Source organism: Lentinus tigrinus (genome assembly GCF_003813185.1).
Source record: "Lentinus tigrinus ALCF2SS1-7 unplaced genomic scaffold L226scaffold_5, whole genome shotgun sequence".
Taxonomy (NCBI): domain Eukaryota; kingdom Fungi; phylum Basidiomycota; class Agaricomycetes; order Polyporales; family Polyporaceae; genus Lentinus; species Lentinus tigrinus.
This window is the reverse complement of record NW_027137914.1, coordinates 101,634-114,762: the sequence shown is the minus strand read 5'-3', so window position 1 is coordinate 114,762 and position 13,129 is coordinate 101,634. Positions and strand designations below refer to the sequence as shown.

At 55.9% G+C, this 13,129-nt stretch overlaps 6 protein-coding genes across 6 annotated transcripts; 4 read left to right on the top strand and 2 right to left on the bottom strand.

Annotated features, from left to right (window-relative positions):
• Window positions 1–583: 583 nt before the first annotated feature.
• Window positions 584–4,044, bottom strand: L226DRAFT_531464 (DUF803-domain-containing protein). The gene is made up of 14 exons (XM_067680089.1): window positions 3,516–4,044; window positions 3,332–3,460; window positions 3,257–3,281; window positions 3,174–3,206; window positions 3,098–3,126; window positions 2,941–3,045; window positions 2,854–2,881; window positions 2,669–2,795; window positions 2,491–2,611; window positions 2,381–2,432; window positions 2,286–2,333; window positions 2,223–2,228; window positions 2,146–2,169; window positions 584–2,087 (listed from the first exon to the last, which is right to left on the bottom strand). The coding sequence occupies exons 1-14, from the start codon at window positions 3,615–3,617 to the stop codon at window positions 895–897; spliced, it is 2,022 nt and encodes a 673-aa protein (XP_067538659.1). The 5' UTR covers window positions 3,618–4,044; the 3' UTR covers window positions 584–894.
• Window positions 4,045–4,745: 701 nt separating this feature from the next.
• On the top strand, window positions 4,746–5,727 carry L226DRAFT_282172 (uncharacterized protein). Its single transcript, XM_067673568.1, has 3 exons — window positions 4,746–5,075; window positions 5,129–5,278; window positions 5,338–5,727. The coding sequence occupies exons 1-3, from the start codon at window positions 4,867–4,869 to the stop codon at window positions 5,603–5,605; spliced, it is 627 nt and encodes a 208-aa protein (XP_067538658.1). The 5' UTR covers window positions 4,746–4,866; the 3' UTR covers window positions 5,606–5,727.
• On the top strand, window positions 5,625–6,170 carry L226DRAFT_282427 (uncharacterized protein). The gene has a single exon (XM_067673570.1). The coding sequence runs from the start codon at window positions 5,760–5,762 to the stop codon at window positions 6,072–6,074; it is 315 nt and encodes a 104-aa protein (XP_067538657.1). The 5' UTR covers window positions 5,625–5,759; the 3' UTR covers window positions 6,075–6,170.
• Window positions 6,171–6,266: 96 nt separating this feature from the next.
• L226DRAFT_543584 (uncharacterized protein) lies at window positions 6,267–8,087 on the top strand (the record flags this gene model as incomplete). The annotated part of the gene is made up of 8 exons (XM_067682210.1): window positions 6,267–6,332; window positions 6,396–6,600; window positions 6,654–6,699; window positions 6,757–6,955; window positions 7,056–7,410; window positions 7,485–7,735; window positions 7,796–7,888; window positions 7,944–8,087. The coding sequence occupies 8 exons, from the start codon at window positions 6,267–6,269 to the stop codon at window positions 8,085–8,087; spliced, it is 1,359 nt and encodes a 452-aa protein (XP_067538656.1).
• An 838-nt stretch (window positions 8,088–8,925) lies between these two features.
• Window positions 8,926–10,265, top strand: L226DRAFT_282176 (uncharacterized protein). Its single transcript, XM_067673569.1, has 5 exons — window positions 8,926–8,940; window positions 9,012–9,247; window positions 9,361–9,614; window positions 9,738–9,830; window positions 9,887–10,265. Exons 2-5 carry the CDS (start codon window positions 9,073–9,075, stop codon window positions 10,037–10,039), a joined length of 675 nt encoding a protein of 224 aa, XP_067538655.1. The 5' UTR covers window positions 8,926–8,940; window positions 9,012–9,072; the 3' UTR covers window positions 10,040–10,265.
• Window positions 10,113–12,799, bottom strand: L226DRAFT_531461 (uncharacterized protein). The gene is made up of 14 exons (XM_067680088.1): window positions 12,535–12,799; window positions 12,293–12,482; window positions 12,112–12,232; window positions 11,724–12,055; window positions 11,650–11,660; window positions 11,526–11,594; window positions 11,328–11,474; window positions 11,215–11,275; window positions 11,037–11,163; window positions 10,813–10,967; window positions 10,632–10,753; window positions 10,474–10,563; window positions 10,348–10,416; window positions 10,113–10,293 (listed from the first exon to the last, which is right to left on the bottom strand). Exons 1-14 carry the CDS (start codon window positions 12,607–12,609, stop codon window positions 10,192–10,194), a joined length of 1,671 nt encoding a protein of 556 aa, XP_067538654.1. The 5' UTR covers window positions 12,610–12,799; the 3' UTR covers window positions 10,113–10,191.
• Between the last annotated feature and the right edge of the window lie 330 nt (window positions 12,800–13,129).

The following is a 13,129-nucleotide window of genomic DNA, read 5'->3' as shown; positions in this document are numbered from 1 at the left end:
AAGAACCGATATGCGTCGAGGCCAGAAGAAGGAACCTCGTTCCCATTATCATAATGAATTCTCAGGTCATGGGCGCGGCGAGCCGAGGAGATGACGATGATCTACACACACCGACGACACGTTAAAGTCCGGCGGGCGCGCGAGCGAGCGGGGACACCGTCCATACAACGCTTATGGCACGAGTTACGAACGCGAATCGACCGATGGCCAAGAACCATAGAACCATCGGGCGACAAGCGGGCTCGGCCATGCGATCGAATCGGAAACAAGCATCAGAAACGCGTCGGACACCCGACGTGTCCCCACATGGGTACCCATTAAGTATCCCAATGACACACGTTCGCGGAAGCATAATGGCGGCCATTAGGGCGGCTGTCAAGTGGCGGATTGTCGGCATCGCTCGCGCGCATGGAGACTCCGGAGAGAGGGGTCGCTCCTCGTCGCACCAAGGCATGGAAGGACGCACTGCGTCCCTGATGTCGAGCGCCCTGGTCTGGGGACCATATCGACCTCGCTGTCTAGTGTCAGCTTCGGCAGTAGTACGCCCATCGGCAGAGGCCGAGCGACGGAGCAATTCACATGCACGCTCCTTCACAGTTACGACATGGCACGTCCATTCCGCGGAGGACATGGACAAGGGCACACGATGTAGCGTGGCGTCGGATAGATACACAGTCCGTACTGTGAAAAGGTCAGGGAGGGATCAGAAAAATGTGAAGCCGAACGCGCGAAGAAGAGTCGAAGTCGAAAGCTGGTAGTCCAGTCGTTGTCCGTCTTGTAGTATCTATCCCACAGGTATCTATCAGATCTACCATACGATTCCAGGTACTGTAGCACAAGTTCGAGGCGGGAGAGAATCCAAATTACACACAAAACAAGGGGAGGAGAAACTTGTCACAACACGTCCGATTGATGCCGTGCGTTCGAGTTAGGTACCAGCCTAATCCCGCCGCCCGGGAGGTCACTCTCGCTCCCCGTCTCGGTGTCGAGGCTCTCTGTGGATGGTCGGTTCCACAAACTCACACTCTCTTCGCGGTCTTCGTCGCGGTCACCATGAGGGTAGTGTCGGCCGCCTGGTGAGCGTCCGAATAGGTTCATGTGTCGCAAGCGCGTCGAGGGGGACGACGTTGGAATCGACTGACGATCACGACCTCCAGAAGAAGGCCTTGACGAGATGGCGGAGGGGAATGAGGAGGTGGTAGCAGTGGAGGGTAGTCCATCGAAGGACAGGGTTGGACGGGGGAAGGAGTCGGTGCGTCCGCTGAGGACAGGCGGGGCAGTGAGCGGGGCAGTGGGATCGGAAATGTCCTCCCGGGAGTCGAGAACAGGGAGATTCAGATTGAGGATCTGGCTGCCAGCCGTTGGCGTCTGCTCGCCGCCGTTAGTCCCGACTACGGCTTTGTCTGACCAGCCACCGGTGCTACTGACCGAGTCGTATTTGAAGCTCCCGCCGCTGCTGTGCAGCGCGTTCCTGCGCTCGTGAGTCGCCGTATCGTCCCCTGTACCAGGGACGTGATATGAATGCACGACGTCTTCGTCGCCAAACTTGATGGTCTGCTTCCGCTGCGTGAAAGGCGAGCCGAGCCCTGACGGCTGGCTAGCCATGGACAAGCGGTCGTCGCCGTTCGCTTCAGGGGTGGTGGGCATGGGTTTGTCAAATAGTTGATGCCGTTTGACACCACTCAGTGGGTCGTGCTGACCAGGAAGCGGAGGAATGGGCTGGGTGCTGTAGCGGGAGCGGATTGATGCTGAGGCACGGCTGGACATGCTCATGCGTCTCGCACTCCGAGCCCGAATGATACTGCCCATTGTGCCGAAGCTCCCACGAAGCGCATCCATGCCAGGGTCTTCGATGGCAGAGAGGTTCTTCTCGTCCACCCCCTCGGTGTTGTTCTTTGCCGCCTGCAATAGGAGCGTCGAGCGGCGGTCCAATTTCTTGATTTGTGTGGGATCGATCTTCGACAACTGGAGCACCGTGATGCCGACGCAGATGACCAAGAATCCCATGACGAGGGTGATGATCTGAAGGACCGGTGCCTTGAGGCCCTGGAACAATACAATGGTGGTGACCATCGAAAAGAAGGTGACTAAAACCGGAGTGTTTCAGCGACGGACTGCGGTTCCAGACTAAACTTGTCAACATACAGATCACATAGTATGTCGGTGTGACTTGAGATCCACGTCAGTTAAGCTAACAGCAGCCGGATATCGGAGAAACGAACCCATTGCTAAACATATGCACCGACTGTCAGCCGTTGCACTCCGCAAAGTTGAAAACCACTAACCAGTATTGAAGAGCGCCAGCGCCACATTGAGATAGTACACCTCCGTGACTTTCGGAACTTCAGTACGTCACTCGCCCGAGGTGACCGTTACTCACTTAGTGTTACAGCGACGAATACCATTAGGAAGTAAATAAACCAATGCTTGAACTAAACAAGAAGACGTGTGAGTATCATGCTCGCATGACGTGATATTCCAGACACATACCTGGTTGTCGCCCATAGCAGTGGTTACAATTGCAGATCCCAGGCCTGTGGTGACACTGACGCTAATTCCGCCGATCATACTGCACACCATGATGTACCACAGCATGCTCTGCCTGCCATATCTTCAAGGCCACGACCGTCACGAATGGAAGACTGCTAAGTCCGATCCAAGGACGCACCTTGGAGCGAACCAGAAGACAATCACCAAAGAGGCGGCGATGAGGACGGAGCCGTACACCAGAAAGCCGGGGGATAAGAACAGCTTCTGGAACTGAACGATCTGGCCAACGGACGCCTCCTGCGGACCTAAGCTCGGGTATGTCAGACGGACATTCGCGGCCATAGAGCAGCAAGGGTTGTGTACCGTTCAGCGCTATGATGACGGAACCCAGCTGACGAGAAGACGGCGGGGTCAGAACGAGGAAGTCTGAAGTACTAGAGACAGACGTACGACGCAGAGACCGCATCCAAGCCAACCGAAGAAGCTCAATTTCTCGTTGAGGAAGAGAGACGACAAGATTGCACATATGACGACCGAGAGTGCGCCCATAGGGGTCTAAAAGGGGATGTTACGGGTCGTAGCAGGAAGCCTTGGAGGTCGAACATACCACAACGATGGCCTCCACGAATGCATATGCTACGAAAGATCAGCCTTGGACGGCATAACGACGGATAGATACGTACCGGCAAAGTTACATATTTCACCAAGGATCATCACTGCAATCAAGGTAAGCCATATCCTCGCTAGGGCTAAGTCATGGACTCACTGGTCATTCCTATCCACCATAGTGGCTGCGCGAGTGTGAACAGAAGGATAGAGAGAGAGAAACCGCGGCGCGCACCGATTTGAGATATGCAACACCCTCGCCCGCCACCAAGCCGCGCTGAGATCGGAGAAGGCCCTTCTTCTTGAACACAAAACTGGAGCCAATGAGCAAGCCACTGGTTATCGCAAGGATAATGCCGACGATCTGTGCAGGCAGAGATGAGACGAGGAGCCGATGCCAGTAAAAGAGACGCAATTGCCTTGAGGTTTCCGGGGACGGTTAAGGAGGCAGACGCCGCGGAAGAGGAAGCAGAAGGAGCGGAGGAGGTGGTGGAGGTCGCGGTCGCCGAGGACGAGGACATGGTCGTGAATTAAAAGGTCGTAACACGTATTTCACCAGTCCAGCCGAGTAGAGCCCGCAGCGGGCAAGCAGAAGTGTCGGTCGAGGGAAGACAAACTGGCAATGACCGGTGACCGTTGGTGGCCAGTCCGCGCTGCCAGTGCCAAGCTCCTCCTCGCTTGCTGCGCAGCCTCTGCCGCCGTTCTCCGGCCTCTGCACCGCCCGCCGACCCCGGCCATTTCTGCGGGGAGCGCTCCGAGCATGTCCCAGAAAGGGACCGTGGCCGGTGATGCGCTGGCCCCGAATGGGTTAGAACTTAGCCGGATGATCGAACTCGGGTGGCCATGTCGTCCGACTTCTCGAATCGCTGTTGCACCGTTACCACCTCTGGTTTCTTGATACTTACATCCGCTGCGCAACTCTCGGCCGCACTCGACCTGGCCTAGCTATCTCAACTGGCCCACAACCTCTTGTCCGACCCTAGCTGCTGCCCGGATGCTGTCCGCCGGATGTCAGTACTTCAGTCTTTGCAACAGCTGCAGGGCAGTAGGCACGGTGCCCGTGTTGCAAGCTACCAAGTCCGAACACATGTCCACAGCCCTTCCCATCACAATCGAATTCACTGAGCCTTCTATCTCATCACCAAAGAACGACCAGTCACTAGCACTCCCTGCCGATGATTCAGATGCCTCAGTGGTGCCTTGCATGACCATCTTTCAGTATTTCGCTCTAGCCATTGAATCTCCGTCCTCTCGCCGTTGAGGGTAGACCGTTTTGAGGGGCACTACATGCTGCGGTTGGATCAGCTGGGTCTTGAAGGTGCGATTTACACCGCGACTGCCCGTCGAGTTCTGATGCTCATTGTTGACCAGTGTTGCATGTTTATAATGTTCCAGCATCACACTGGCACCTTGGGCAGATCAATCTTACCTTTGCCTGCTCGCCATGCCAACATCCCGTAGACTTTTGTCGGACGTCGCTCCCAGTGCGGAGCAATGTACTACGTAGCGCTATAAACCTTGTCCCCATCAACGTTGACGTTGGTACGCTACTTCCCGCTGTCTACATAGTCTCTGCCGTGGTTTGCCCAGGTGATCATGACACGCTAGACCACATCGAACGAAAACCGAAGGCACCCCATAACTCTGTGCACCGCTGCGCAGAGCCAGAGCATCGTTTGCACTATGCTACGCGTGCCTCCGCCAAGGGTCCTCGTCGTGCGCGGAAGGTCATCTCCTCCCAGCTCTCCGTGCAGTCCAAGTTTCTAGCCCATGTTCGTGACGTTTGTGGCGCGAACCAATATCGCACAATGCCGGCACGAGGAGAACTTCGCAAAGCGATCCGCATGTGCACGCCACCGGACAATGCCAGACAGCGTGGCGTCTTATGCAAGCCTCCTACTAGTACTAGGAGTCCTAGTGCCGGTCTCCCGAGTCTCATGTCCACTGTTATCGCAGAGGCAGCGCAACAACCCTCCACGGTATGCACCTCCTCCACTGCACCCGACCCCCGAGCTCACACGGGGATTTGGAGATATCTTAGCCATGCTGCTTGCTCGTCACGGCAGGCTGTGCGCGCGTGGAGGGTCGTTCTCACTGCGGCTTTTGCGATCACAGTCTGTCGTAACTACTGTCACAGATGTGAGAGTCTATTCCCCCGCATCTCGCGACGCCCGTCTGCCTTGTAAGTTGTTCCTCACCGGTCGGGGTTGCGGTGGCTCTGACCGATTCGGCATATATCAGCTGTGCGGGGGATACGGTCAGAACTTGCCGTGTTGCACGACCCAGACGTCTTCGGGATTCACGGCGCAGCACACAGCGCTGGTTATTTTCGTCGCGCCAAGGCGATCTGGACGAGGATGCAGCCATACTTACAGGGTTCACTCCGAGGGGTAGATGCAACTCTCCGCGCCCGCGAAGAAGGCAGGACGCCTGTGGAGCAATGCAGCGGGCAGGGTCGGGTAGACATGCTATGCTGCTACGGTTAGCTACGGTTCTCGTTCGAGCTTGAGCCTGATCACCTTACAAGAACCCATGACCGCCTCGCGGCGTGCGTACTCTGACGAGTTGTGGCAATTTGCCACTCTTCGTGCAAGAAGCTTCTGCTTCGCTGAGATGTGTATTTTGGAAAGCATGGAGCATAGCTTTCGCGGTTGGAAGTCCCGATGAGGTGTGAGATACTCAATGTGAGTGGCTTGGTCTGCTTGGTAGGGGTTGTTGATAGTGAATGCACAGCCATGACGAACGGACTTGTGCATTTTAGGCAGTTGGGCGGGCGCAGTAGGAAGCATCGAGAGCAGCTGTCACGAACAAGAAGGACAGAACATATCCATGGAACGCCACAGTACGTCTGCGTCCATATCTCTGCTGCGGATTGTGCAAACGTGCATCCTGACAGGCCTGCGGAGCAGCGAACCAGGGCTCTTGGGTTTGATGAAACGCTTCCCGAACGCAACTATCCCACACGCCGCGCGTTCTAACCAATTGCGAGGCTCAAGACGCGCGCAATTACCTATGCGGTACGATCCGCTCTCACCGATGTCGCCGCGCGTGAAACGCCCGCTGTGAGCGCAGCACCTCCCTCCTCCCAGGCAGTCTTCTAGTATATAGCCCCTGGGTACAGAAGCTGTCTGGTGTCCACCGGAACTCGTTCTGTCTCTTGCTGCCGTACCATGCGCTCGGGTCTCGGACTTTTCTTGCTCGGGCTCGCTTCTCTAGTCGCTGCCAAAGACGGCCGGGTAAGTCAACTGTAGTGTTCACGTCGGCGTGCGCTGTGCTGACCGAGATGTCCGGACCACCAGGGGAGGGGCGACGATGACTCGTACTATGGCGGAGGTGGCGATGGAGATGCGAGCGGGACGTCGTCTGCTGCAGCGTCAAGTCCGTCCGCTACGGGCGCCGCGGCCTCCGATGCGACCAACTCGACGTCGGGCTTGACTGGTGGTTCAAAATGCGTAGGCTCCTACATGTGTATCTCCGGTGTCATCAACGGTTCGACCGTACAATGTGAGTGTCGAGCATCCTTCGCACTGGCAATGTGTTATTCACCACCAATGCAGACACGATGCAGAGCAACGGCAAAGCAAACCTTGGCTGGATGGCTCTGTGAGGAGTGTTGCGTCTACACAACGTCGATGTCGCTCACCTCCGCACTCATGACAGTGGCTTCGGGACGCAGATGGCCAACACACCGATGGTCATTATGTGGCCCAACTCGGACGGAAAGATCACGCTGTCGCAGCGGAAGGCCTCCGGAGAAGTGATGCCCACCGTGGACTCGTCGCCGGCTCGCGTCGCCAGCGCCGACGCCGCCGCGAGCGATCTGAGCGGGACCCAGCCGAAGCTGACGTTCACGATCCCGGTACGCACACGTCGCCCGAGCCCGAGCCCGAGCCCGACGGCGCTCGGGGCTGTCGGTGTCGGTGTCAGACACGCCTGTTGCTAATGCCGCGTTGATGCAGTCTGACGGGACCACGAAGCCCAAGCTGATCTGGGCGTTTGGGACTACAAATCCGAACAGCAACGCGGTAGACGCCTCGCTCGAGCAGCACATCGAGTCCGCCGCCACCACCCTCGATCTGTCCCAGCCAATCTCGTCGGGCAACGGCACGGCCGACCCTGTCAGCGACCCCAATGCGGCCGGCGGCTCTGACTCGACGCCCCTGCTTCCGTTCCAGAAGATGATTGTCGCCCACGCCCTCCTCTGCACCATCGGCTTCCTCATCCTCCTCCCCGCCGGCGCCCTTCTCGCGCGCTATGCCCGCACGTTCACAAGCGGCTGGTTCCAGGGCCACTGGATATTCCAGTTTGCCATTGGTACGGCGCCCCCGTTTAGCGTTTCATGTGGGTGCATGCTGATGATGCCCGGCTGCTTTTGTTGCGTGTTCCAGCGGCCCCTGTCATCATCTCTGGCGCCGCGGTCGGTATCGCGGCCGTGTCCTCCGCCGGCGCGATGCACTTGGACGACGACCACAAGCGGTGGGGCGTCGCCATCTTCGTCCTCTACTTCATCCAATGTGCTGTCGGCGCGATCATTCATTGGATCAAGCCCACCTCTTGGACCGTGCGCAAGAAGCGCCCCGCCCAGAACTACTTCCATGCCATTCTTGGGATCATAGTCATTGGTCTTGGGTTCTTCCAGGCGCGCGTTCCCCGTTCTCCGCAGTTCCAATATGTTTCTCATCTCATTTCACGATGACAGGTACGCAACGGGTATAACGAGGAATGGACGAGTGTGTCTGGCAGGCCACCGATCAGCAACGCTGCCAACATCGTGTGGTATGTCTGGGTTGTGGTAAGCTCCGTCTCACTTCTTAGCCGACATGGCACTGACATTCATCAACTTTCAGCTCGTCCCAGTTCTCTACCTCGCTGGTCTTGCCTTCCTCCCGAAGCAGCTCCGTCAAGAGCGGCCGACCCCAAAGGCCCCTTCCGAGGAGTACTCCCTGCGTCCTAGTTACACTGACGAGCCGCGCTACTCCGACAGGAGATGAGATGCTGATATCATGCATCTCATCTCCCCTCTTCAGCGGTCTCATTTCGCTGCTCTGTTTCGTTTCGAAGGGTTGGACGGCGGACGTTCCTCATCATCTTGAACGACGGACAGACGTTTCTCGCCAGATGAAATTTGTTGATGACCTCTACATGTCTCATAGATACTCGCGGCGGACGAATTCACGACTCCTTGTACCTTATGCATCCGATAGTACTTACTCTGTGCATCTAAATAGATAGATTTGACGATACCTTGCTCGAGAAAGCGGGTTGCATCATCAAAGCCACGGCGCTTAGGCTCGTAGGTTTCTGAGTCTCTAGTAGACTACAACTTCTTCAACCATCTTCAACCACTAGCGGTACAACCAAAATGCGGTGCTGGGAGTTGCGGACCATCTTGAAAGCTCGTTTTGCTTATTCGAGCCTTGCTATTGGATGACAGACTGCCTGCATGGACACAGCAATATTCTCAGGCAATCCTCCTCCGGAAAAGGCGGCTGAACAATGCTTACAGTTCCCGCCTTCCACGATGTCCGAGCGTCGAAGGTGCCAGCACATCACTGTCTCATCGCATTGCCCTGTAGCCAGAAGAGGGTGCGGGTAAGCACAGGTTCCTCTTCCCACACGCCTACTACTTTCTCTCACACGAACAGAGTAGGCTCGATCGCGGATGCTCACTCCTCGCACAGCGAGGAGCGTGCGCAGCTTCTCACCACAGGCTGGTGCGAAAGAGACTCGGCCGGCTTGCTCGACGACAGAATAGTCCGGCAACTTTAGACCTCTTCAAATCCCACCACTGAGAGTGGTTGCCTTATAAACATGCCCGCAATGCCAGGTTCCTGCATCCTCCTGGTACGTCGTGTGTCCCTAGCCCCATGCTTGGCATGTCTACGTTCTGACATACGAGGTTGCTCGAATGACAGGTATTCGCACAAAGGAACACGCTCAGTCCGCTATTACACTGCCCCCTCCGGCGTTCTCGACATGTCCGGCCTCGTCATTCCGCTCCTGCCATTCGAGAAATACATCATTGGGCACGCAGTCCTGTGCGTGATCGGCTTTCTGGGACTGCTCCCTCTCGGCGCGCTCCTCGCGAGGTACACGCGCACGTACAGCCCGGCCTGGTTCACTGCGCACTGGATTGTCCAGTTCGCGATAGGTGCGTTTCGTTCCGCTCTCCCTACCCTCGCATCCCACCCTATGCCATGTGGCATAGCATCCGCGCGCCTCCACCTTCCCTTGTGGTACGCTGACGCCCCATGGTCGTGACAGCGGGCCCCGTAATCATAACCGGCGTCGCTCTTGGCATACACGCAGTCGTGCTCGCGCAGTCCGGTGGCACCAACGACGTGCACAAGAAATGGGGCATCACCATCTTCGTGCTGTACCTCGCGCAGCTCGCCGTGGGCGCGACCATCCACTACTACAAGCCGCGCGCCTGGGCAAAGGGTGAAGGCCGCCGTCCATTCCAGAATTACTTCCATGCCGTCTTCGGGCTTTTGATCATCGCCTTCGCGATGTTCCAGGTAAGTGTACTACTACGCACAGTGCTGCCGCGCAGCAGCGGTTCGATGCTGTCCGCAGCATGTCCATTCTCCGATCTGTCAGGGCTTGGATGTGGTTGTTGACCTCCCGCGTATCCCCGCCAGGTCCGCACGGGCTTCCGGTCGGAATGGCCTGCGCAGACGGGACGGGGCCCCATCTCGAACGGCGCCAACGTCTTCTGGTACGTTTGGATCATTGTGAGTACCTTTATGCTTCAAACGTACGACGCTGGTGCTTACGAAGTAATCGTTAGCTTCTCGCGATTGCATACTTCGCCGGGCTCGCCCTTCTTTTCCGTCAGTTCAGACTGGAGCAGGAAGCCCGGAAGAACAACTGGACAGAGATGAAGCAGCCCATAGCACACGAAGGCCAACCTTCCACTGCTACAGATGCCAAGACCAACTGAAGAGTTAGTAGCCGGAAGACATCCGACTGTTTGCTGCGACAGCGGGATTAGTACGAACATGACGAAATGATGTTGACAACAGTATATATTTGACTTCGTGTATATGAGAGCCTAGCACAGCGATCGTTTCACGCAGAGAGCTGTTGTCCTGATCACGAGAAGTCCAGTTGTGCGATAACCTCGCGCGTAGTTACCCCCGTAAAGAGCTCGTCGTCGTCATCGACCTCGCACACGGTGCAATCGTCCTCAGGCAACTACAAGAACGGTCAGGGCTACAGGGCACAGAGATAGCATAGAGAAAGACCAACCGTATCGTTGTTGAGGTAAGCCTGTATGACGTTGGTCACACAGCTTGAGCGTTGCGCTAGGCTCGCATGCTAGAAATCGAACTTTCAACCTGAGCATACACATGAAAGAGCAGCGGGGACACACACCCCGAATCCGTTCTGCCGGATCAAAGTTGCGCTGCTACCCATGAGATCTGCTAGCTGCTTGGCCTGACGGAAGGGCGTAATGGGATCCGCCTGATGCGCGTGTACCTGTGAGCAACCCCCTTTCCGCTACCACATGGAAGACGTCTTCTGAGACTGACCGTGTTCCCGATGACGAGCACTTTGTTGCCCAGCGTCTTGTTGAACGGACCAGTGTACCTCTCGACCGCGCGTACCGGCCAAAACGAGCAGTAAAAGGCGTCGATGGGCCATGTTGCGCCGACTGGAACCTAATGCTCAGCCACGAACTCTCGGGGGCAACATAGTACGATGTGTACTGACTCAATGGCGATACAGTCCTGGTGACGTTCACAATATAGTCGAACAGCCCAGACATGGTCGTACCGTCAGAGTCAATGCCGTCAGCACAATAGATAGCTGCTTCTGCAAAGCTGACGCCATCCTGGGGGACGGACTGTCGTCTTGACTTGCTGCTTCTGTCCAGCAAGTGATATATGTGAGTCCGCTGCGGATACTCTGAGATGAACATACTGCATGCTACCCACCTGCGAGACTGTATAGATGTATTTGTCGCGGGAGCCGACTCTGTCCGTACTGTCTTGAAGAGCCGAGCAAACTCGCCTGCATAGCTTTGCCACAAAACTGGCTCGTACATGACCGTGAACAGCGCGCCTGATGCATGTCAGCTTGTCTAGACGATCGATGATCACGGTAACACCATACTTCGTAGCGAGTTCGAGGGCACCGGAACCCATCCGTTCTTCACCTCTGCGGCGTGCGCAGCCTGTATGATAGGTTAGCAGGTTGAGTGCACGACCGAGGTTCAGGTTGGTTACATCGATCATCGAGTCAAATAGATGCATGACGTCCGTCCCGCTCCAGCCTTCCGAGGTAACGTTACAGACTGATGGCCCTGCGAGGGCGCAAGCGGTGGTGAAACCTTGGAAGACCTTGTCGGCGTCATGGATCTTGTCTCCCCAGGACTGCTAGCGCTCTCAGCCATTTTCCCGTAACTTACGAGCGTATGAACAGACCAAGTAACTCTGTTTCTGTGCTGTGTCGAGTATATTGACGACTCCATCGAGGATAACATGACCGACACGCTTCGATCGGTGAGCCCAACAGCATCGGAGGTGCAGAAGATTCAATTGCACGTACGTCAGGAAACACTGTCGATGTCATTCAGTTCCAAGGATTAAGTTATGGATCCGGATATGATAGTTTGAACGTACTGTTCACGAACCACGCTCCGAGGAGCGTCCCATACGAGATGCCCCAGTAATTCACAGGGCTGCCCAGTCCATCCAATACGTCAGCCAGAGCGGCCATGTCTCGGGCATTGGCTGCCGTTCCAATATATTTCAGCGTAGTGCCGCTGGCGGCATCCATGCACTTCTGTCCGAGCTGCTTATACTTCTCTTCCATCACCGGTGCTTGGGCGTTCAGAGCGGCGATATCCATGGGGTCGGTGAAGTTGCCACCCCACTGAATGCCGGTCTGTTCAATTGTCCCGTTGAAGAAGGCGGTGTAGTCCGAACGATTTAAGCACAATATCTCATTCGGACTTCATACTAGAAATTAGTCTATTACGGGGAAAAATCATGGGGACATAGTACTCACACCGTGTCAATGCCGACGCCGCGAGGATCCCAGCTCACAATATCGTAGTTGCCTCCAGTGGTATTTAGAATGTCCGGGGCTGAGAAGGCGAGGTAGGATACACCTGATTCTCCGGGTCCTCCTGTGTAGTTCTGCATGAGACGTAGGTATGCCACGAGGTTGACAAAGACCCAAACGTTACCAGGGTTGACAAACAAGGTACCCTTGCGCTGCCCGGTTGCGTTGACTTTGATCAGCGATAGGCGACCTATGCCAGCAGAGAGGTCTTGGTAGTCGAGAGGAATCTGGAAGAAAGCGCAGTCTACCGGAGCATTGGCGAATACGAAATTTGGGTCGCAAGGTGCCCAGTTGACTTGTGTGACCACTCTTTCCTAAAGCTCAACCGGGTGAGACCACAGAAAACTTCATGCGCATCCATATTACCGTGAGCTTCCCCATGCCCATGCCCGGATAAAGCAGAAAGATGCTCAAAAGCCCGCCTGCACGGACGCGACGCATGATAAAAGAGTAGAAGTGCACGGCGGTGGGGATATCAGCAGAAGGTGAGACGGCGGAGGAAGTTGGTAGGACAAGCCCCTCGACCGCAATATATGTGCCTTCATAAGCAAAGTTGCATCCGTGGTAAAGCTGACTGCTGCTCTCTTCGTATGCCGGTACTTATGGGGCAAAGATTCAAGACACAATCGTGGATGGAATTTCGGGAGTCGGTGAATGGAAGCCGTTCATGAGCGCATCAACTGTCTATATGCCAACGACATGATTGAAAATGCGAGGTTAACGCCGAATGAGTGGAAGGTTGACTCACTCCGCAGACAGAAAAAAATGATGGTAGACATCAGGATCTGCCATTGAATCCCCTTGTGTCTGGACTCTGTATACTCAGATTTCTGTGGGAGGGTTATAGGCCTGAGGAGGCAGCAAGTCATGACTCTGTCCATCAGTCGAGTCCGCCGCACCTTTACTGCTCCCACAGCAACGATCAAATGTCATTCGCAGAAGTCATGAGCTCAACGTCGCA